Here is a 23,433-nt window from a genome sequence, read left to right as displayed (position 1 = left end):
TTGCCCATTAACTTCAACTTTGAATGAATTTTCTTCCACGCATGCACACGCACGCACTCACTCGCCTGCGCCGAGGTGTCCGCTATATTGTTTGTGGACAGAAAACTCATATCTTCGGATTCTTTATCTCCTGTTCTGCGTGTCTCTCTCCAGTCCTGAAACGAAGCAAAAACAAGAAGGGTAAAAATGACCTGATTGGCGCGGAAGAAGGGGAAGATCCGTTCGCTGACATCTCCTCCGTCGGTAAGCCCGTTGTTGTTTTTTGTCCGCCGGCTGCTCACCTCTGACCTTCACGTGCCGTCTCCTCCCAGAGCTGACCTTTTCCAATAAAAGCCAGCGCAAAAAAAAAACGCAGCCATGCTGGCTGCTGACTCAGATCTCGGGTTAGGGCGGCATGTCGCGTCAAAAGGATAAAACATGGCTAGATCTCCCCCTTTGCCAAAGCGGTGAGCGTCACAAAAGCGCTTCGACGCCATCTGGATCTGGTAGCACCATTGGGAGGGGGTGTGGGGGGGGGGGAAGTCTAATGACCTTTTTTTTTAAATTAGACTGTTTGATTAAAATACTTTCTGGAGTAGGCGATCACCTGCAGCCTATTAGAATATGAATTTGAAAATGAATCGACTCCACGGGAACAAACGACGAGAATGTGTCATTTGTTGTCCGTGGCTAGCAAGCGGGTAAAAACGCCGCGCTCAAAAGGATTTTCGCGCCGTCACTATTAAAATGCTCGCTGCAGAGTGCATGAAGCGTTGAACATTCTAATGAGCTCTCTCATCAAGCTTTCCAAAGTGCTCGATTTCAATTTTTTTTAGTCGGAAATTTTGAACATTAAACCGAATGTTTGCTATCCTGCCTCGGAGTCACAAATATCCATATTTTTTTTTTGCAAACTAGAGCAAACAAAGTAGATGGACAAAATATCAAGCACTCGCCAACATAGTCGGAGGAAACTGTCGGGAATCAAAACAATGTACCGGTCCTTCTGCTCGCTTTTGAAACTCACAAGTCCAACGCAAAAAGTGGAAGGACCGCATTAACACTTTGGTGTGTCACGTTGCTCAGCTCCTCCGGGCTCCCCTTTTGGTCGGGCGAGTGTCAAAAGCAGCACCAAGATGGACAGCTCGTCATACTTTCGGCGTAAGGAGAAGAGGATTCGTTTCTTTATCCGGCGGATGGTCAAAGCGCAGAGCTTCTACTGGATCGTTCTGTGTCTGGTGGGCCTGAACACTCTGTGCGTGGCCATCGTCCACTACGATCAACCCGCGTGGCTGACGACGGCCCTGTGTAAGTCACCCCCCCCCCCCCCCGCCTACACTCGGGACTCAAAATGAAAGCCCGTGCCCCATTCGTGATTTCGCCGCGTTGTCCATGTCTGCGACAGATACGGCGGAGTTTGTGTTCCTGGGTTTGTTTCTCACGGAGATGACCTTGAAGATGTATGGCCTTGGACCGAGGAATTATTTCCACTCCTCCTTTAACTGCTTTGATTTTGGGGTAAATTGATGCTGTTTTTCTAACGCCGGCGCAGATCGATGAGAAGGTCTGAAGGGAGCCGGCCGGCGCTTATTTATTACAAAGCCACCGGCTGAAATCGAGGAGCGCTGAACCGCCGGGGCGCCCATTCCCTCTTCTCTCATGTCCAGGTGATCGTGGGAAGTATTTTTGAGGTGATCTGGGACATGATCAAACCCGGAGCGTCGTTCGGCATCAGTGTCCTGAGAGCACTGAGACTACTGAGAATCTTCAAAGTCACAAAGTGAGTTTCTCTCGGCGGCGATGCGATGACTCTGAGGTTGGATGTCTTCAGAAAAACGTGCTTTTTATTTAGCAAAACATTCCCGCTCCCACTTGAAGATCTCGGCTTTGTTTGGTCACTTTTGTCCTCGCTCTGTCACTTCTAAGATATTGGAATTCCCTGAGGAACCTCGTGGTCTCCCTTCTTAATTCCATGAAGTCCATCATCAGTTTGCTGTTCCTCCTCTTCCTGTTCATCGTTGTCTTCGCTCTGCTGGGCATGCAGCTCTTCGGAGGACAGTGAGTCATCGCTTGAACCCGTCCCACTCCCGCTCTTTCGTCTCGTTTCCATCCAGGAACGCTTGATTGAAGACTGCGCTTGGCTCCTCTGGAGTTAGCTCGAAAGGAAGCGCACGATTTGCCTCGTGCGCAAGTACCACCCCCCCTCCCCCCCGCCCCCCCCCCACACACGCCTCTGTCACACGGACTGTACACAGCCGCTCAAATTCCCCACAATCCGTTTCCCCCGGCTGACCCGTGTTCTTTGTCTGCAGCCAGCGGGCCTGCGTGGCGCTCGCCGCCAGACATGTCGGCGCAGCGGGGAAGCTAGCAAAGTAGCAGCGGCGACGGCGGCTCTTTGATATCAATCTCAGCAAGGGTGCCGGGCTTTCCTAACGATGGGAGCGCTTGAAAATTCAGCCGGCATTTAGCCCCGACTACCCGACTCGCACGGCATCGCCCTCCTGTTATGTTTTTCAACCGCTACAGAACAAATGGTTAACATTTTCGCAGAAACGACAAGTGGCGTTCAGCTGGAAAGAATCCTTGTGGATTAGAAAATGGATGGATGAATTTGAAGGACTGGCTAAAGTATAAAAGAGAAGAAGGAAGAGTTTTTCAATCAAAATCTTCACTCCCGCGTCGACCTTTTCGGTATGCATAGCGGGCCCCTCCCAGACAAATTTGCCTCCCGTCCATAAAATCCTGATTCGGTTTGTTTTGATTTTCATGGGTGGTTATCATCAGCGGCAGACAAATATTTCATCGTGCCATTCGGCCGACCTTTTAAAGAAGCAACATAATGCATTAATGTCCTTTTTAAGTGATGCACTGTCAGAAAGGAACAGACTACAAGCAGCAAAGAGCAATGCTCCCCCCCCCCCACCCCCCCGCCTTGATGAAAATACTCCATGTTAACATAATTATGGGTTTGGCTTAGCATGTATACGCAATTGTGGCAATTGTCGTAAAAAAACAAAACACACCGACTGGAAGATGACTCTTCAACCTAATTTGGGGGGGGTAAATTGAAATGAAATGTTCTCCAGAAGCAGCCATTGAAATGAGGAGCATCTCCATTTGTGGCAGGACGTTCGACCGCCAGACACGGAACAGAAAAGTGGCATTTGTTTTGCCGACGCCGTCGCCACTTGCTCGCTCGCTAGCTAGCGCGTACGTTGCCACGTCCTGCTTTGACTCCATTCGTATGCCGTTGACACTTCGAGTACGTGAAAAGCAGCCTTTCGCTTGTGTTCGATTCTCCCTGGGCCGACGCTCCTCGCAAACACCGCGTCGGGGCCGCCTTGAACGCAGCCGGCTGTTGCCAAGGCAACGTTGCCTCATATCAGTCAATGCCATCATTAGCGGCGCGGCGCTCTCTTGTGATGGACAAGTGTGAGATGAGCCTGACGTGCACAGATTGCTTTCAGCCGGCGGGGGCGGGGGGGGGGGGGGCCACATCAGGCGGCGCGCACCTTGCTTGCACTGGCTACAAGCGATGTTCGTTTTAACTTTCACCGGCAAAATAATCGGCCTCAGCCGAGTTAAATCTTTACGGAAGAAATGCGTTTTGGTTTATCATCAGCGGAGCAAACGCTGAACATCCTCAGGTTGACAATTCCTCATGTGCTTCCAAGGCATGCTCAAATGAAAACGAAGGCAAATCAATGACTTGATGTCGGCCAATCCCGAATGCCTATCCCCCCCCCCCCCCCCCCCCCTTCATGTGCTTGCTCACGACGCCCCAAACGTGTCAGTGAAATTGTGAATCAAAAGATAAACAGCTTGAGGCAGTGGAGCGTCTCCCTGCTGAGACTCAAAAGGACACGGTGTCGGTTTGTGATAAGCTTTGACGAAATATGCAGCCTTCACTGGAATGACGACCAAAGTATATTCACTTGGTTTGCTGCTTCAAAGTGTTTTTTTCTCCTAATTTCTATAAATCCCAGTGAGCATTTCCTCCCTTATTGATTTGTTTTGCAAGGGAGGACATTCTTTAACCTTTCAAAAATGTTTGGGTTGCCAATTCTGAAATCTTGGAGAAAAAAAACACAACAAAGTCGAATCAGGTCTGTTTGAGCACCGTGGCCTGCATAAACTCGAGGTGAGCGCATTAGCGAGCGGGGGAGTTATGATTCACGCCACGCGTACTTCTCGAGTCGATTTAATGAAGTCTCTGTGGGTGGCGTCTGGATGAGCGCTCCCGATCCCCATTATCGTGGTAAACAGAGGTCACAACTGACGAGCGCAGCAAGCGACCGCCCGCAGTGGACCCGCTAATCCGCAAGAACGTGGGAGAGGCCGTGGCGGGGGGGGGGGGGGGGGGGGGGCGTTAGCGAGGCGAGGAAGCGTCGGGAAGACACGGACGGAGGACGCCAGTGTGATGGAGGGATGCCGTGATCACGCGGGCGGCGACGATGGCGGAAGCCGAAGAGAGCGTGCGCAGAGACAACACGATGCCATCCCGAGGGAGGCAAAAAGCTTATTGAATTCCACTCAATGCCCTTCCCCACTCTCCTCTAATTCACTCCCCCCGCACCCCCCCCCTTTTTCCCCTCATTTCCTTCATGCAATGCGCGTACGATGCGCACGAGAGAAGCCGATCACAATTGAGCTTCGGTGCTTGGATTTGCCACTGTTCTCCAAGTGTGTGTGTGTGTGTGTGTGTACGGTGTTTCCTAGCATGTCAACAAAAACGAGACGGAACGTCGTTGGCCTGTCTATAATATCTGCACTCAACACACACATCCCAACGTGCTTTTATGACATGATCTTCTTGAGAGGAAGAAGCCGGGCCGCAATATGGCGCTAATGGCCCGAGTGGTCTGGCGGTAACAAAGTGCACCACATCCTCTCCTCGTTTTTTATAGACTCCTTTTCATCCGCAACACGCAGATAGGACCATTTGACTGTCTAGTACTACAGAAAAAAAGAAAATTCAATCCCGATACAGGGCATTTTATATCGCCATTGCTCTTTTTCTCATTAGTGAGCCATCTTAAATCTCAGGTGAACCTTTAAAAACACGTTTCCGATTGTTTGTTTGGCCTTCGCTTCGACTTCGTGCGATGCTCGTTGAGTTGCTCCCTCGTGATACGTGTTCTCTTTCTGCTCTGATTTAGATTCAACTTTGAGGACGAAACGCCAACGACAAACTTCGATACCTTCCCGGCGGCCATCCTCACTGTGTTTCAGGTGGGACAGCCCGAATATAAGCCTTGTTTAAAAAAGAAAAAAAAGACTCCACCCCCCACACGGTTCATCTTGAAAATGAGAAAAACTTGACCGTATGGAGGATGTAAGATGATTATCAGTCACGTTAATAAGAAGAAATGATTGCTCGGTGCCTCCTGACAAGCTCACTTTTAATCCCTTAATTAGTCTGTGTTCTCAAAGCCCCCCCGATGCCGCCAGCTAATTTCAGTTCCGCGCAGTACTCGAGCCACCCGAGCGTCATTGGAACTCTCTCGACTCACTCAGATTTTAACCGGGGAGGACTGGAATGCCGTGATGTACCACGGCATCGAGTCGCAAGGAGGCGTCCGCCGCGGAATGTTCTCTTCCGTCTACTTCATCGTCCTGACACTTTTTGGAAACTGTATCCTCTCTTTCGAAAAACGCTACTACTATCATTTTGGGGTCATGGTTTTTTTGTTTGAGGCGGCGCGGTGGCCGAAAAATGAACTTCCGAGTTTGCGAAGACATTTTGCAGGAAAACGTAAGACCATCTTTTGGGTTGCGATTTTTTTTGACACCAAGAGACACCCAAACGTTTGCTGAATCAAAACAGTTTTGCAGAGAGAAATGCTGCCAAATTTGTCCTGGTCCCGGTAAAGCTGTCACCTGCAACTGCCACATACGCCTTCCCATAAATGTGTTTTTCACGCGTGTATTCGTCAGCGAGTACGTTTGTTTCTCCTGAGTTGCGTCGCTCCCCAGACACCCTACTGAATGTCTTCTTGGCTATCGCCGTTGACAATCTTGCAAATGCGCAGGAGCTCACAAAGGTAAGCGCCGCCGTTCTATTCCAACGCAACGCCGTGCGGCCGCCTCGCGTAATTCTCCCCACTTGGCGAAAGGATGAAGAAGAGCAGGAGGAAGCAGCCAATAAGAAGCTTGCTCTGCAGAAGGCTCTGGAGGTGAAGGAAGTCAGTCCCATGTCAGCAGCCAACATCTCAATAGCTGCGTAAGTTTCCTGCGCTTCCCCTTCCTCGTTTACGATCATTCGCTTACACAAACCCGATGGCGCATTCTTTTATCATTGCCTGTTTTGTCGGCCTCTTCCTCCATCCAATATTCTGTGCGAGTTTGTGTTTCCTCTCATGTTCTCCGCCTCGGAGAGTGCTCCAGCTGTTTTGACTGGTTCACCCCCTGCCCCCTTCCCAAGTTCACCTGTAATTACAGAGAATTAACTCATTCGCTGCCGCCGCAGTGAAAAAGCATTTTGGACGTCAATAGCCGTCAATGGCAGTGAATGAGTTAATGTCGCGGCATTCCGTCGTACTTGCCAGTTTGTCTCATTTTGTTGCGCAGGAAAAAAAAACAGCGATTGGAATACAGACTCAAAAAATATTTTTAAAGAGTTTTGTTGAACAATGTTGTCCGTTGTTTTCCTATTAGTATAAGCTGGCCGTGCAAAATGAACTTTGCTCATGACAGCCCTGAACAAAAATTGGCTCCCCAAACAATATTTTGGACGATGTTACTTTTTTCTTTTTTAAATCGATAAAAAGGTGGAGTCTCAGGAAGACGCAGTAGTCCGTGGGCCCTCGAGGCTTATCGCGTCATTTGAAGACCCAGTAAAGGGGGGGGCAGTCAAATTTTTATTAAAATATTGGAAAACATGGAGCTTTACTACCGAAGCTTTTCACACGCTGGAAATGTCTGCATTACTTTACCATATATATATATACACACACACACACGCTCCACAAACTGCTGTTTGGCCCACAGCCTGTCCTGAATTGCTCAACTGGACAAAACGCTGGCAAGCTGCCTCATCTCTCCCGCTTTTCCCCTGTCATTACCGTTATTTTCTTGCGCATTCGCATCCAGCGCTCTCCAACTAGTGACCAGTGTGGTGGCACATTGGCGAGCTGGCTCATAAGCAACTGTTTGTGTTTGAAATGTAGCGTTTGTGTTGGCAAACTCGCGGTTTCACGGCATGGCATTTTCTGGACCAAAATTCCAATCGGAAGTGTTGTCAAACCGTTCAAATTGTTCGTGTTACAAATTAAAATCGAAAATGTCTTTGGAGTGAAACTCTTGACTACGTTTCAGGTTCAGTTTCTCCCCCCCCCCCCCCCCTTCAAAATCGTCTGCTTACAAATGATGTGATGGTGTTTGCAAAGTAGTTGCACAGATGTGTGCCTTGGAGTCAATTAGAAGGGAACAGGTGGACAGATTGAGGTTCCACCTTTTCCCTTCGTATTTGTTTCTCAATTTTCTTTTGTTTTTTTGTTCTGCATGTGCAGTTTTGTAAAGCAAAATCGAGATGCAATCTCTCGCAGGTCGTCCATCAACAGCATTCAGTCACTGTGAGTTATCGCTCTCTGTTACAATATTCCCCCTCCTTGCCCCCCACGCCCTTCTCCTCTCTGTCCTCCCCATTCAGTCTTGATGACTGCCTAAATAATGGAGCTTACTTCTCTTCTTCGCCGGGGCTCCCGAAATCCAAATGGTTTTGTGTCTTGTCCTGATTGTTGGCATGGTAGACCGTTATTCGAACGCAGTATGCAGGGCAGCTATCACAAATGCAAGGTTCCTTCCAAATGCCACATTATTGAAATGGAAATTAAAAATTTTTTTTCTCTATTTTCAACAGCATAAAAGGCCTGAAACATAAAGGCACGGTTCTGAACTTTGTGTTTAATTTTTGACAGTGCTTTTATTACCATCAGCGCTGTCTGCGGTGAAGCCGGTAGCTTGCGTCTTGCTGTTTGTGTAAACACAACGGTTGTTTTGCGGTGCCCGAACATGTTACGCTCCTGAAATGAGTTCTTTCATGTGACTCAAATGCTTCAATGTATCTCACGGGAAGAATAATTTTCTCCCTTCCGGCGTCTTTGTCCGTGTCACGTCCCTCTCTGGGAAACGCAACCTTGTGTGCGTCGCTCACGTCCGTGCGTGTGCAAACTTTTCCTTTGTGTCTTCTGTCTGTCCGTGTGTGTCTTCTGTCTGTCTCTTAGGAGTTATAGTCTCTACTCCACCCCTGCCCGACGATTCTCGAGGTACAGGTGACCGGATGGAGCAAACTTAACTAAGCAATAAATGACCATGTAAATAAATCATATAGACACCGCATACCATCAGCATTAATTATTTATATTTTTATTTTTGTATTTTATTTTTATTTTTTAGATGGAAATAAGAAAACATGAAAAGCACCAAATATAAAAAAAGTCCTTTTTCACCCATTTGTGTCTTCACTCATGATCGTCATAGATTTTGGGATACAGGCATGCCATGTCTGCAAAAGTTGACAAAGGATAAGCAGCGGATATGTATGACAGCCAACATGTTACCAAAAATCAAATCATAATGAATCAAAAGCAAAACAAAACAATGCTAGACGTTGACATCGTTCAATTTGACCCTCGGGTTGTCAATCCCGTTTTTGTACAAGACTGCGGATCTCGCTGGGCAGGCGGAATGGCGATCAGAGAGAGTGTTCTCCTGAGTACACCTTGTTCGTAAAGAAAGAGGGCGTGGCTAGCTACATCGCTGGTGAAAACGAAAACGTCAGCCATCCCCCCTAAAGTAGAGGCGCATTCATGACTATGGCATCCTGGGTACATGCATATACTGTCCTGTAGTTTTAGAAAAAAAAAAAAAAGGTGTCACGATATGATCTCATTTCACCGCATTCTGGTTTGATGTACTTTCTGCAAAGCCGAAACTTTGAACAGTTCTGTGGTCACCTTTCATGCAAATGACATCAGCATGGTGAGTGAAAGCTATCGTGATGGACATTTGTGCTCTGCATCCCTGATCATTTTGGGACACGCTCTTAAGTTTGGGTCCCTGGGTGGGGGGTGGGTCGCTGTTGATACTGACAATCATGACTGGGACATCAGTGATAGAAGCCGATCTGCCTATGTTTGAACCGGAGGTGACGGAAAATTTGTTCAAACACCTTGTACTGAAAAACCCAGACACCTTCAATGACACTGTGTTCATTGGAACGTTTACATGCGGATATATATTTTTGTGTGCGTGTCTAGCAAGGAACAGCAACGGCCGTCAAAGACCATGTCGGTGTGGGAGCAGAGGACCAACCAGCTGAGGCGACACAACATAAGAGCGAGCAGCGAGGCTTTATTTAACGAGCTGGACCCCGAGGAGCGCCTACGACTATCCTCCGTCCTCCATCTCCATCCCGACATGAAGACTCACCTGGACAGACCCCTTGTGGTCGAGTCCAGGAACAGCGACCTGGCTAACAGACCTCCCGAGGAAGGACAACAAGACGGCGCGGGAGACAACGTCCACCCGCACGCCAGGAAGCACCACCGGCATCGGGACAAGAACGGCGAGGGCGGGGACGGCGGCGACGGCCGCGCGGCGAGGCATCACGCCCATCACGGCCGGAGCAAAGATCACAATAGCAACGGCACTCAGGCGAAGGAGAGAAGAGGGGAGAGCGGCCACGGTCGGGATGAGGGGCAGAGGCGCCGGCGGCACCATCACGCCGGCTCGCCGGAAGAGGAGAGCTCCGACGTACGGGCGGGGGGCGAGGAAAGAGGGCATCGCCACCACCACTCGCACCGCACGCCAAAAGAGGGCAATGGCGCATTGGCCAACGGGGCCCACGGAGAGCGCAGGGGGCGCGGAAGAGGAGGCGAGGGCAACGGAGACAGAAAAGCACGTTGCTCTCGATTGGTCCGAGCGCAGTCGACTGTGGATGCCGATGAAAGCCAAAAAGGCGAGAGAAATCCCAGGTAAGACTCCACGTCGTAAAATGGAGGAGTTTTCTCATTTTTGTTATTTGGGAGCTCCTCTGTCCGGAGAACTAAGATCTTGCTTCGTGGACCGGTCCGTTCAGTGTGACTTGCGGGCTCATCCATCTCCCAGTGCAGCTGCGACTTGTGTCCACGACGGCGTTACGAAACCCAAAAAGCTGAGAAACGGCCAAAATGTCCTCTCGCCATTGGGCCGAACGTCAACAAACGGCGTCTGAATCGAATCACGCCGAAAAAAAATCCCCCCCCCCCCCCCTTTGATTCTTTCCGCAGGGAGCTGCGGTCCGACGGTGAGGAGGACGTTCTCGCCACAAGTCCTCCGAGTCTCGGCGACAAGCAAGAAGACGCCGACAACCAAAAGAATTCCAGCAGGGCCAGCCAGGCCGGCCTGAACAGCAACACGATTCACATCCCTGTCACCATAACCGCCCCACGCGGAGAAACCACCGTGATACCCAGTGAGCAGACGCGTCACGGCATCGCGTGATGCCCACTCAAGTGATTCGTGTCACGGGAATGACACGCCTCGGATCTGAAATCGAATGCTCTCTAGCATGTCGTTCAGTCGTGCACCCTTTGACGGCAAATACGTGAATGCGCATCTTTTTTTTCCGCGCCAGTGAACAACATCGAGAGCGGCAACTTTGGCATCAGCGAGGAGAAGAAAGCTCTGGAAGATGACGATGCCGCCGGTCGGCCTCGGCAGATCCTCCCCTACAGTTCCATGTTCATCTTTGGACAAACAAACCCGTAAGTCATTGGCTAATCATTATTTTCTCTTCATTCATTCCTAAAGATTGCCCGGTTTCCTGCGCGACTGATCGAAAGTTCAAGCAGTCTTCAATTAATTTTCAAAGATGAAAGCTTTCATCCATCAATGGCAGCGGGAATATGGGCTACACTTCCGTTGATACGGCGTAATTCAGGTTAACACAACTGAACTGTACCAAACTACAATGGCACGTGCCCCCCCCCCCCCCCAAAAAAAAGAGGTCACATTTTTGAAGAGGTGTTAAATTGAATGTCCGTAGATCGAGGGTGACAGACTCATTTTTGTCACTTTGGAGTTACGTTTTTCCTCGGGAGGCCGTTACGACAGTGAAACCGAATACATGTTTAATCAGCGCATCGTATTTTTACTTGTGTGCTGTGGCAGGGTGCGGCGGCTGTGTCACTACGTGGTCAACCTGCGCTATTTCGAAATGTGCATCCTGATGGTCATCACCATGAGCAGCATCGCCCTGGCAGCCGAGGATCCCGTGCAATCGAATGCGCCGCGAAACAACGTGAGTCACATTGCGGCCATCGCCGCCGTCGGGGCGGTCGCGCGGCGCCGACCTTTTCGGATCAGCCGTCGCAAGCCACGCTCGTCTCGCGCCGGCCCTTTTTACGGCATCTTTTCCGATGCCGTTTTGCAGGTGCTCAAGTACCTGGATTACGTCTTCACCGGAGTGTTTACTTTTGAGATGGTGATTAAGGTAATACAGCGGTCCAAATAAAAGCAGAGTCTTTGGTGACGTCGATTATCTTGTTGGGAATGAAGCAAAAATGATGAAATAACTGTCCCATTTTTTTTTTGTGTGTGTGTGTGTGTGTGTTTATTCTCAAGATGATTGACTTAGGACTGCTCCTCCACCCCGGTTCCTATTTTCGTGATCTATGGAACATTCTTGACTTCATTGTGGTCAGTGGCGCTCTTGTGGCATTTGCCTGCTCGTAAGTCGTCCTCTTTAATGCTTTTGACGTGCGTTTCGATATATGCTTCTACTCGACAATGCAATACGACAAGTTGTGCGCGTGTGTGCGCGTGCGTGTGTGAGTGTTACCCACCCACTCACACACGCACGCACACACACACACACCATATCTTTATATATCTCACGAGTTCAAATCTGATATCCTAGTGTCTTTAATTCTTTTCTTTCAGCTTTTCCACATCCGCATTTGTTTTCACGTGTCGTAATATTCCTTCCAGATTCTCATTTCTGTGATCCTTTTCTGCTTTCTGTCACTCTGCTTTTCCAACTAAAAGTTGATGCTTCTCTGTCTTTTATATGTTGCTGATTCTGCGTATTTGTCCCCTTTTTTTCCCCCCCATATTTTTCCCTCCCATCCTCGGTTTCTGCCTTGGATTGCTTTCAGGAGCCTAATGGGGTAAAAAGCCTGAAGTTTCAGTCTTTCTGTCTGTGCTTGTCTGTCCTCTTTGGGTCTTCTGTTCTCCTTCCTGCCCCTCATTCGCAAAAGCTCACAGCCGTATGAATGTTTCCGTCTAACTCGGATCAGTAACGACCGGAGATACTGGCATAAACGTGTGCGTGTTTCTGCAAGTATTATCTTAGACATCATTTACACACTGTTAAGAAAATACAGTGTTTGGCTCCACTCTTGCCTTATTTGGCCTCCCAACGTCAATTAAAGGGACGGACAAACACCCACTTCCGTCCTTTTTTGGTTCGTCAAAAAGTTGGTCACAAATTTGAGGGCTTGTCAGAATATCCGTGACGACTCATGCACGGCCCCGCCCTCACATAGGACCATTAGCAATTCTCTAATTCACTCAGGCAGGTTATCAGACGCAAACATTTCCTCTTTGTCAGCCCATCACCCCGCCTCCCTTCCGTTGCAGCTTTTCATCCTCGTTTATCTCATCAACTCCGATTTATGATGTAACGGGCTGCATACGCATTGCAAGACTTCAGTGATATTTCTGATCCGGATGACTTCATAACCATCGTCACAACTCCAAAACTGTGATCAGCCATGTTTACGTCAACCCGTTTGGCGAAATACGTTGCAGATGCAAACGCCACGTACTCGTGAGCGGACAACGTGACCAAAAAAGACATTTGTTAGGGGCCACAAGGTTAGTTATAAAAGGTTGAAAGGGGCGGATCGAGTAGGTGCCATTACTACAAATAAATCGGTTCATATATTGGAGAACTTTTCTCTGTATTCCAAGATACAAATATAGCATTCCATTTATGATTAAAACTCATTCACTCCCAAAGACGTTTCTCACCGTCTTTTCAGACGTGGTCTAGAATTGGCCGGTACTGAATGGATTTTAAAGGCTGAAGCGGAAATGTCGGCTCACCGGACAGTGACATCATAAAATCTGATTTCCGTCAGTCTTCATTGCCGTGTGAATGTCATCAGTCATGAGCCACCTGCTATTCCTTCACCACCTCCTTTCTTTGTTAATTCGGGTCAACACCAACACCCCCCCCCACCCGCCACCCCCGCCCCTTTTTGTCACCATTTCAATCCGACACGAGTGTGAAAAGTCCGTCATTTGAGAACTTCTCATCCGTTGTCGTTCTTCAACCTCCTGTACAACGTCATCGTTTGAATAACCACCGACATCTCTTTCTGCTGAAGTCGATGATTTGGCTTGGCTGTATTTCCTTTCATCCATTTGCGATGCTTTTGGGGTTGTGGTGTTAATTCGTCGTATGTGTGTTTGTCTGCTTATCATTGCTTTTTCTCATCAGATCGCAACAAAGCGTGGCCAGGTGGGAACAGTCCTTATCTACCTATTGCCTGTCCACACTCCTTCCCCTTCTTTCCTCCATGTGAAGCCACAGAATGCTTCTCTTGCCCACCTCTTCAGATGTAGTTTTTGGGGGGGTTTTTGGCCTCCATCCCAAGGTCCTTGGGATATGACCGTGTATCCATCTTCCCTTGTCGAGTAGAAATAGCTCCTGTCCCAATATTCGGACATCGAGACAAGAAGACAATATCGGGAGCTCCTTTTCTCGGCTTTCAGAAGGTCAACGTGCAGTTCATTGGACGAATCATTGTGACGATACTGAGCATGACAACGATGAAAACATTGCATACCAACGATCATTGGAACTCATTCATTGGCCCGGTTGTTGATATTCATCGACTGGAATCAAAGCATGGCATGCCGCTGACTTCAATGTCGGTCAAGTACATGAAAGCTTCTGACAGGAGAAATCGACTCAGGAAGTCTCCCACTCTTGAGAGGCTGTCGAGTCGTCCGCACGTCCCGTGGGTGACGATGACCTTAACGCGCCCGGATCCTAAATTCTTCTAGCGAACACTGCCCACCTTCTGAAAGCTATCGGGAGACACTTGTTTCCATCTCCGCGTGTTAAGGTCCTTCAAGAACAAGAGCTGGCATTGTCTTTTTTTTTTTTTTTTTTTTAAATCTTGCATGCCCGGGTTGTCGAGTAACGTGAGCATGAGCGGTGCATGTCGTTTTCTGAGACCACACATCTCCTTTTATTTGAGCCCACAGTACCTTTGGACGAGGCCTTAAACGGGACGTAAAACGAGGTCCCTACGCTCGTCTTCGTTTGAGGATTAGCATAGTGCCGTTGGTAGGATTATTGTCAAAGTCCTGCAGGGAGTCAAGGTATTGTCTTAGGGGTTTCAATTATTTACAGTTGGATGACCACTCTTGAATCACGTTGTGGCCGTCATTGTATCGAGACTGGTTGACATACAGTAGTTCTACCTTTTGTCTCATGTTGGATTTGCCTTCTGGTAATGTCAGATGAAAACACAATTCCATCAGGCGCATTGTTTTAATTCAACCCGGCTCTCCGCCGTCCGACATCAGTGTGTACGCAATCCCCCTCTGGATCGGCGCATACACACCTCCTCCTTCGTACACGAAAGGAGCCTCATCGTAGTGGTTCCCGCAAAGAAGCTTTGACCTCGACAAGAGGTTGATTCTTTGCCGATAGACTCCTTTTTTTGTTGTTGTTTTGTTTTTAGACATTTAAATGTTATTCTACAGAAGCAAAGTTGAAGCCCTTGCGAAGGCTACCGCCGGAGTGTCAATATTCCGTCGCTCATTCTCGGCCACGAAAGCGGTAGGAATGTCTAATCTGACAAAATCATTTATGAGCAAGCGGTGACAAAGTCTTATCTGAATGCAGAGTGTGACAAACCCGACATTTTTGCAATCTGAACAAAATAACCGCTTGCAGGATGACGCGATGGCTCATTTTCAAGACAAATTTTGCCTTGCGTCATCCGGTTTACATGACACTGCGGATGTAAAATGTTCCCCTGTTTGCTGTAGAATAACGTTGTGTAACCCTCACTCAAGTGTATTTTACGACTAACCGATCACGAGCAGGTCTCTCTTCTTATGCGGAGCATTTATTTTGATGCACCGCCATCTGCTACTCTTAAGAGGATGGAGGCGTTTAGAAAGGTTAAAGGCTTGAAGGGGAAAGCGGTACTCGACGTCTCACAAATTTACCGTCGTCTCAATCTCCACAGAGGGACAAAAGGCAAGGACATCAACACCATCAAGTCCCTGAGGGTCCTCAGAGTCTTGCGGCCACTCAAAACCATTAAACGTCTGCCCAAACTCAAGGTACGGTCATTCAGTCCGCAACTCATCAAGCTCATTCGGGACAAAACACATGCCGGCAACACTTTTTGTGCGGATGTGTGTGCGCGTGCGTGCGCTTCGTCGCTAAAAGGTAGCCGGCAGCCACCGGATGAAAGCGGCAAACGCGCTTGTCACATTTGCAATTAGCAACGATGCTAACGCCGTATGTCGGAGCATAACTTCAGTTATGATTATGTTTACATCAGGAGGCGTATTTCTTATTCACACGCGCATCCACGCTGCCTCCTCATTACAGCACTGACATTTGCGTTGTCTGTTTTCCAGGCCGTGTTCGACTGCGTCGTGAATTCCCTGAAGAATGTTCTCAACATCCTCATCGTCTACATCCTCTTCATGTTCATCTTTGCTGTTATCGCCGTGCAGCTTTTTAAGGGCAAATTCTTCTACTGCACGGATGAGTCCAAGGGTCTCGAGAAAGACTGCAGGTACAGTCTTTGGCGTTTCTCGTTTTGCGGGTGATGCTTTTAAACAAAAGCCCGCTCGAACAGTCTTCATCATTGGCATCATTCAGATCCGCTTTAAAAGTCCCCCCCGGCCCCCTCCCGTTTCTCAAAGGGGTCAGTTCCTGGATTATGACAAAGTGGAACGAGGCCGCGATGTGGAAGCGCAGCCGAGAGAGTGGAAGAAATACGAGTTCCACTACGACAACGTTCTCTGGGCCTTCTTAACGCTGTTCACCGTCTCCACCGGGGAGGGTTGGCCTCTGTGAGTTCGGATGATCGTCACACTCGTGCCGCGCATCGCCGTCGTTCACGATCGAGAATCAAAGTAGAAAGCGTCGATCCAAAAATGAAAAGCCGCGCGGTGAAAAGGCAGCGCGCATGAAGACGAAATGAAGTCCACCGTATTTCTTCATTCCTCAATCAATGCTCATCGTGTAAATGTCTTGTGTCAATCGAGCAGTCCGTGCGGAAATTAATCCATTTATCATAATCATCACCGCTGCCAAGAAACACCTCGGGGGGCCCGTGAGCCCATTTGTTGATTTTAGTTACGCGGCGGAGAAGTAATTCATTTAGCTAATTACGCTTGTCACCTAAAGTCGCGCTCTCCTTAACAGGCGCTGGCAGCGCAATCATTTCAAACCGGGAGAAAAGCTCAACTTTGTTTCCGGGAATACATTTTTTTTTTTTTTTTTTAAATGTGAAAATCTGAATTGACCGAAGATCTACTTCACAAAGCAACCGATGTCCCGCGATCGACCCGTTTGCACACGTGCGCGCACACCGCCTTTGCGTATTTCAACACAGCTGCTGTTTGGAAATCATCACTGGAAAATTCACTTGCAGGGTGCTGAAGCACTCGGTGGACGCCACCTACGAGGACCAGGGCCCCAGCCCGGGTTTCCGCATGGAGACGTCCATCTTCTACGTGGTCTACTTTGTGGTGTTCCCTTTCTTCTTCGTCAACATATTTGTGGCTTTGATCATCATCACCTTTCAAGAGCAGGGAGACAAAGCCATGTCGGAGTGTAGCCTGGAAAAGAATGAGGTATGAATGTTTGGATCTGCTCGTCCGCGTCGCAATTAGAGAACATTTATCTGTTTATTTCGAGACGATTATGTTTTGCTCAATGCACCGTGTCCTTCTGTCACAAATTGAATCACGCACAAGTCGAATTCGTCAAATGAGGGTTTGTTTTTGTATTCCGTCGGGACCACTTTGATGGGGGGCTCGTTTGGGTTTTGCATGATTTGCTTGTGAGCATTTGTCGTCTCATCTAGTTTGCATTGTGTCTCCTTGTCAAACAGAGGGCTTGCATTGACTTTGCCATAAATGCCAAGCCGCTGACTCGATACATGCCGGAAAACAAGCAATCCTTCCAGTATAAGATGTGGAAATTTGTGGTGTCGCCTCCATTCGAATACGCCATTATGACTTTGATTGCCCTCAACACTGTGGTGCTGATGATGAAGGTGAGTGACGGCGCATATTCCTCCGAGAGAAGGCGACATCGCACAAATTGAAAAGGAGAGTTGACCCCGACGATATATTTGCAAAAGATTGTGTCACCGTAGTCACACAATTACTTTTTCACACAGGGACAGGTCGTTTGGGATTTAGGAACTGCATTTCCTCGGGCAGTCTTTGTGTGAGATGAAAATTGGTTTGATAAACTCAAAGCTTAGAAATCAGGAAGGGGGGCAAATTTGTCACGGCAATGTCGATGATCAAGTTGAGTGGCTCCCATTTCATTTTCAAGCAACAGGCTCCTGTGCTCCTTATTCGTAAATGGCGTGATCTTTTTCTCATTATTTTCTTGGAAATTAGAGAATAAGAAATAACATGGGAATGTTTTACTGAGATGTCGATTTTGCGACAGAAATAGCCCGCGTTCTTTGTTGAATTTTTCTCGTGTGATGGCGTGCCATTATCACGCTTGTGCTTGAACGCCAACGATCATACATTGGGATGAGGCATCGCAAGTGAAGTGTGAGAAAAGGGACCCGACTGGCCAGTGCACACATCGCAACGTACATTTGTCACGTTGCTGAAGTTCCAGTTGAGATTGAAGGGAGCCACTTTCTCCCCTCGCACCGCTTGGCATTGGAACATTGCAGATTGTACACACGTGAGTTGTTCCTCCAAATGGTTTTTGACTTTTGCCTTTCCTCCCCAGTTTTACGGCGCGCCGGATCTCTACGAGTCCATGCTGAAATACTTGAACATCGTCTTCACTGCCCTCTTCACTCTTGAGTGCATCCTTAAGATTATTGCCTTTGGTCCACTGGTGAGAACGTGCTCCTTTGCGCTCTGCAAAACACGGCTCAATTTATTTTTTTAGTATTTTTGTTTTTAATGAATATTTTTCTCCGGTCCAACTCTGTAAACGCAATCCCAGAGAATGCTAAAATCATCAGCTCAATTAGATCGCCCGCCAGCCTCGACTGGTGAATCTTAAGAAAGCCGAGCAAATTCGGAAACGGTCACAAAGTACAATTTAGGGAAACGTTAGTGCAAAATACTGACTTTTGGTCTCACATTCAAGGCAGAGATGTCAAATTACGCAGACCAACAACCAAGGCACAACGCTTGGCATTTCCACGCGGCGCCATCTGCTCTGCATGGGGTGCGGTTCCATGTCCTCATTTGCTTTTCTTACACATCGGTTGTTTCGTTGTCGCCCTGTAGGAATTGGATCTGCAAAGTACGACGCCAGGCTCTACTTTTATCCAGCATTTGCTCGACACTGCATGTTAAAGTCGACGATTTAGTTTTAATGACTCCCGAACGAAACCTAATGCGTGTCTTATGAAGAGATTTCGGTTGGGAGCTGTCAGATTCGGACTATTTTTCACTGCTGCTCACAATATTTGTATTTTTTTTAAAGAATTACCTGAAGGCAGCCTGGAATGTGTTTGACTTTGTGACGGTGCTGGGAAGCATAACAGACATCCTGGTGACAGAGATTAAGGTAAGGCTAACCCTCAAGATCGCCAATCCCTCAACGGGAGCGTGCGGCGTATGCTAGCAAGTGCAGCACTTTAGTTCGGATAACCAGGTGCGATTAACTCATTCAGTACCAGCCAATTCTAGACCAAGTCTGAAAAGACGTTTAAAAACGTCTTTGGGAGTGAATGAGTTCATGACGAATAATTGAGTTCCAGATTCTTAGGGCAATTATTACTTGGCCAACGAAAAGACATGTCGGTTGAAGTGGTCAACATGACAATGGCCTGATCCAAACGGTTTTCTCGTTTCTGTACACGAGGCTGAACGAAGCTGAAAGGCGTGGCTTTCCATCGCTTGGACCATCCCGCCTTTGAATTCCTCATTTTCGGTGCCTTAATGTTGAAAAGAAAAAATAAATCATAAAAGTCATGCAAATGTAAGCACGTGTCATGCATTTACGACTGCATGACAATTTCTTCGGTCAGAAAAGGCGATCGCATGAGAAGCGAGGCTCGTCACGGAGCGATCGATGGAACGGACGCGGAGGCGGGTCATTGTGGCGCGGTTCCGTGCGGCGGGTGGACTTTCTATCTTTGTGCGCCTTTCTCATCATGTGATTGTGGCTCTGTGCTCTGTCTCTTTTCTCTCACGTGCCGTTCGCTGTTTCTCTTGTCACTCTCTCCATCATCTGCTCTGCCTTTCCTGGCGCCTGTGCCCTCACTCTGCCCCTCCCCCCCGTGTCGCAACTGACACAGACGGTAAGTGGCTTTTCTTGTCGGCTGCTGATTCTTTCGTTTGTTTTTTTTTCCTCACGGTGGTTTGTTGTCTCTTGCTTGGAAAAGTCACATGTTTTTTTTCAACGTGAGGCGTTGCTGAGACTTGAGAGAGGTGACAACGTCGTCGTCATGGTTCCCAATTTGATGAATGTCATCAGTGAGGAGACTGCTAAAATAAGATTTGGTGTTGTCCGATTGTCTCTTTCTGCTTTACTCTTGACTTGGGGATGATGTTGAATTTTGGACTACAATGTTGGGGTGAATAGTTATGTCATAATTATTATTATTATGATTGTTGTAAAATCCCAGCTGAATGAATGTTGAATTATATGTCAGGGTTTTGAGTGTGGCGGTAAACTAAGCAGTGAAGACTTGATACTCATTTAATGCCAGCCATTTTTCTCCAATGTGACAGCCATTTTTTTTTTTGTGACCAGTTGACAAATTTTTATTAGATTACTCATTAGATGAGTTAAAATAATCTCTCCATGGTACTATGATACTAATAATGAGGTCAACGGGGTTTGAGTCATTTCCACGGTTACTCTGGATCGATTGTCCCGTTGATTTGCTGTGTGTTGTTCTCAGTCGCTCGAAGGTTATGCGCACTTGACCAATGAAAGGAAAGCCGTTTGTCCTCAGGTTGTTTGGCTGTAAACCTTTTCCCCGTTTCCATTCATCACCTCCAGGACAAGATGATTAACCTGAGCTTCCTGAGGCTGTTCAGAGCCGCCCGGCTCATCAAACTGCTTCGGCAGGGCTACACCATTCGCATTTTGTTGTGGACGTTCGTGCAGTCCTTCAAGGTGAAGAAAAAAATAAGCGTCCCTTCTCATGCACATTTGAATACGGAGTGGAAAGGCAGATTGTATGGCGTTACTGTCTTGACGTTGAAAATGCAGATCACGCAGGCGAGTATTTATGCGCTAGAGTTAAGAAAGCAACTCCATCAGTTTGCTCTTTACCCACGGTGATTTTTTTTATTTGTATTTTTTTTTTGGAGAGAAAAACATCACAAGCATCCGAGAGACTAAAAAGGTTGTCGAGGCGCATTGCAAACCGGGTTTACTCTAAAAAGTCGCAAGCTTGCTCTGACAAGGCCTCCGTCGATATTTTCTCCTCACGCTGGTTTTCCATTTTAAATCCCGGAGGAATTTAGAGCGGGTTTAACGTCAGTGGGGGAGAGCTTTTACGAAAATCAACAGTAACTGCGGCGTTAGAAGCTGACAGCAAATGTCTCGTTCTTCCTCGACTGATATTTGAACGAATCAAGCCAGCAGGTAAGGGTTGACTGTTGAAATTGTCCAACGAGACTGGCAAATAGGTGGCTGCTGAAGACTCTGTCAGATTTGTTTGTGCGCAAAGAGATAGAGAGGCAAGACTCGCGTGCCGACGCCCTAAAATGGAGACAGAAAATCAGAAGCCGGCACTGTACTGGACTGCCTTGTTTGTGTTTGCCTCTCTAGGCCCTGCCGTATGTTTGCCTGCTCATTGCGATGCTCTTCTTCATCTACGCCATCATCGGAATGCAGGTGAGCGCTTGCGCGCTTTTCGGAATGGACGTTCCAATTCATTTCATTTTTCCTCAAACAAGAGAAATCATTTCAAAGCCTTTCGACCACATAGGGATTACTTACGAGCTGTACTTTGGATTTTTCTCCACTTTTAATCTTTCTGACGTTGAAAAAAAACCCGGAAATAATGTGGACAGACACGCCTCTTAGAACTGAGAGGTGGCTGTCCTCGGAATTAACCAATCGCATTCAAGCTCCTGTTAAACGGGAGCCATCGCACTCCTGCCACATTTACTCCGCCGTCATAAAATCTTCCAAACACACGCACGGGCTAAAATGGGTTGTGGTCCATAGTTGAGCTTTTTGTCCAGAATGAGAAAATTCATGTACTGCACACACCGCTGCTCATCACCAGGAGAACAGCGTACCTACTGCGAAACGTGATGGGGCTCGATTTTTTTTCGATCTGGATCTTGGACAAGGAAGGAGAAATGAGGCCAAAGTTGAGAATAGCCGTCATTGTAAACCTTCGGACTTCCGCTAAAAAGCAAAACACATTGTCAGGAAAAAATATATATATAATGTTTATTTATTGAGTGTAATTTAAAAAAAGGCTGCTTGTACTCTTTCTCTCCAACAGTTTCTCATCATCCAAGATCTGCTACAGCCAAAGAAAGACAGATGATTTTTTTTTCATAAGCAGCCTCTTTATTGTCGTTCAAATAAATAATCAACGCTGAAAATTGCCAAGGTCGTTTTCGCCGCAACAAAGTGCTTGTCTCTTGCCTCGTTTTAATCTTACGTCAAGTTGTAATCGGTGTCATCGGAAGTTGCGATGCCGAAGAGCCTCACTATCATCCAAATGTTTCAACACTTTAAAAAAATATATTTTTAAGATGATTCCCTCCTGTTGCAGGTGTTTGGGAACATCGAGCTGAATGAAGAGACTGCAATAAATCACCACAACAACTTCCAGACCTTTTTCCAGGCTTTAACGCTTCTCTTCAGGTGCACACACACGCGCACACACACACACACACACACAATCTTAAAAGTTGCGCAGGGTTCCAATGGTGCGTCCTTGCTTTTGTCTTTTGCATTTTGCAGGAGCGCCACTGGCGAAGCGTGGCACGAAATTATGCTTTCATGTCTCAGTAACCGGTCATGTGACAAACTCTCAGGAACAACGGGGAAAGAGTGCGGAAGCGACTTTGCCTACTTCTACTTTGTCTCCTTCATTTTCCTCTGCTCCTTCTTGGTCAGTAATCTTGGTGAACACACTTTTAATCCTTGTGGGTCATTCAAAGTGCTACTTTGCGACTCTTTTAGCACCTTGCTCGATGCGCGCAGATGTTTATTGCCGTTTGTCCCCCCCCCCCCCCCCCCCCCCACTCTCACTAGATGCTCAACCTATTTGTTGCTGTCATCATGGACAACTTTGAATATCTGACCAGGGATGCCTCCATCTTGGGTCCTCATCACCTCGATGAGTTTATCCGCGTATGGGCAGAGTATGACCCGGCTGCCTGGTAGGTGCTTTCGGACGATTTCCATTGTGTCGCTACGCTTCGAGAGGGGGGGTTCTGCTTAGAGCAGGGGTGGGCAAACTTTTTGGCTCGGGGGCCGCATTGACTTTTAAAATCTGACAGAAGGGCCAGGTCAGCACGAGCTATGGTACATTTAAAAAAAAACTGCATTTGTTGACAGTCCATATCAAACATCAACAGAACAAAAGCATGAAAGTACGCTATTAATATACTTTTTTTAAATGACAAAAGTGTTGTTGATGACCTATTTTAGCCTGTGCATTGCTGCAGATGGGTTGTGATCAGACCAGTAGAAGTAGAGTGATACAGAGGTACTAGGTGGTCGAAAAGATTGCCCCCCCCCCCGTGTTCTGCAACTTAAAGTCAATGCGCCACCTGGTGGTGAAATGCCTTTCATTACAAGTCCAATTGAAATGAATGCAATCATTCACATCGAACCTTAATTGTGGACCAACCTTCGGCGGGCCGGATTAAAAAGACCAACGGGCCGGATTCGGCCCGCGGGCCGTAGTTTGCCCACCACTGGTTTAGAGTCTCAGTGTTCCAGCCGAATGATTCAGTGCCCTTTAGTGTGTGTGGGTGGGCGGTGGCGTGGGAGGTGGGGGGGGGGGCGGGGGGGGGGGGAATGAATCCGCGGCGGGGTGAATGACAGCCCGAGCCCCGTGCCAACTGAGAAAGGGTGACAAGCCTTCAGCCGGCGCGCCTGATGCATGTAAATCCGGCGAGCGTCGCCTCCTTCCTGGCAAAGCGAGCGCCTCGAAAGATCGCCGTTAGTCACGGACTCACGGAAGTGTGAAGGCAAGGCATTTTCCCGCCGATGGGACGATGCGA

The 23,433-nt window shown here is 47.9% G+C and overlaps 1 protein-coding gene across 2 annotated transcripts in view; it reads left to right on the top strand.

The window, feature by feature from the left end:
- cacna1bb (calcium channel, voltage-dependent, N type, alpha 1B subunit, b) overlaps positions 1–23,433 on the top strand; it is a 66,956-nt gene that overhangs the window by 31,327 nt on the left and 12,196 nt on the right. Inside the window, exons 12-40 of one of the 2 annotated variants that reach the window (XM_086135753.1) lie at positions 154–243; positions 1,066–1,287; positions 1,385–1,497; positions 1,647–1,759; positions 1,906–2,037; positions 5,139–5,211; positions 5,497–5,614; positions 5,956–6,023; positions 6,096–6,202; positions 7,491–7,553; positions 8,205–8,246; positions 9,240–9,956; positions 10,251–10,435; positions 10,598–10,727; positions 11,134–11,263; positions 11,396–11,455; positions 11,587–11,693; positions 15,237–15,333; positions 15,637–15,797; positions 15,928–16,077; positions 16,662–16,863; positions 17,124–17,288; positions 17,993–18,103; positions 18,704–18,787; positions 20,231–20,347; positions 21,008–21,073; positions 21,972–22,063; positions 22,163–22,313; positions 22,457–22,584. In XM_086135753.1, coding sequence (XP_085991879.1) covers positions 154–243; positions 1,066–1,287; positions 1,385–1,497; positions 1,647–1,759; positions 1,906–2,037; positions 5,139–5,211; positions 5,497–5,614; positions 5,956–6,023; positions 6,096–6,202; positions 7,491–7,553; positions 8,205–8,246; positions 9,240–9,956; positions 10,251–10,435; positions 10,598–10,727; positions 11,134–11,263; positions 11,396–11,455; positions 11,587–11,693; positions 15,237–15,333; positions 15,637–15,797; positions 15,928–16,077; positions 16,662–16,863; positions 17,124–17,288; positions 17,993–18,103; positions 18,704–18,787; positions 20,231–20,347; positions 21,008–21,073; positions 21,972–22,063; positions 22,163–22,313; positions 22,457–22,584 — 3,994 coding nt within the window. The remainder of the gene's footprint in view (positions 1–153; positions 244–1,065; positions 1,288–1,384; positions 1,498–1,646; positions 1,760–1,905; positions 2,038–5,138; positions 5,212–5,496; positions 5,615–5,955; positions 6,024–6,095; positions 6,203–7,490; positions 7,554–8,204; positions 8,247–9,239; positions 9,957–10,250; positions 10,436–10,597; positions 10,728–11,133; positions 11,264–11,395; positions 11,456–11,586; positions 11,694–15,236; positions 15,334–15,636; positions 15,798–15,927; positions 16,078–16,661; positions 16,864–17,123; positions 17,289–17,992; positions 18,104–18,703; positions 18,788–20,230; positions 20,348–21,007; positions 21,074–21,971; positions 22,064–22,162; positions 22,314–22,456; positions 22,585–23,433) is intronic. The other variant, XM_086135754.1, reaches the window with a different exon arrangement.

The sequence above is a fragment of the Hippocampus guttulatus genome, chromosome 17 (assembly GCF_054856545.1).
Source record: "Hippocampus guttulatus isolate MCC_2025c chromosome 17, RoL_Hgut_1.0, whole genome shotgun sequence".
NCBI classification, from domain to species: Eukaryota; Metazoa; Chordata; class Actinopteri; order Syngnathiformes; family Syngnathidae; genus Hippocampus; species Hippocampus guttulatus.
The sequence above is the reverse complement of the archived record's forward strand: the minus strand, read 5'-3'. Positions and strand labels throughout refer to the sequence as shown.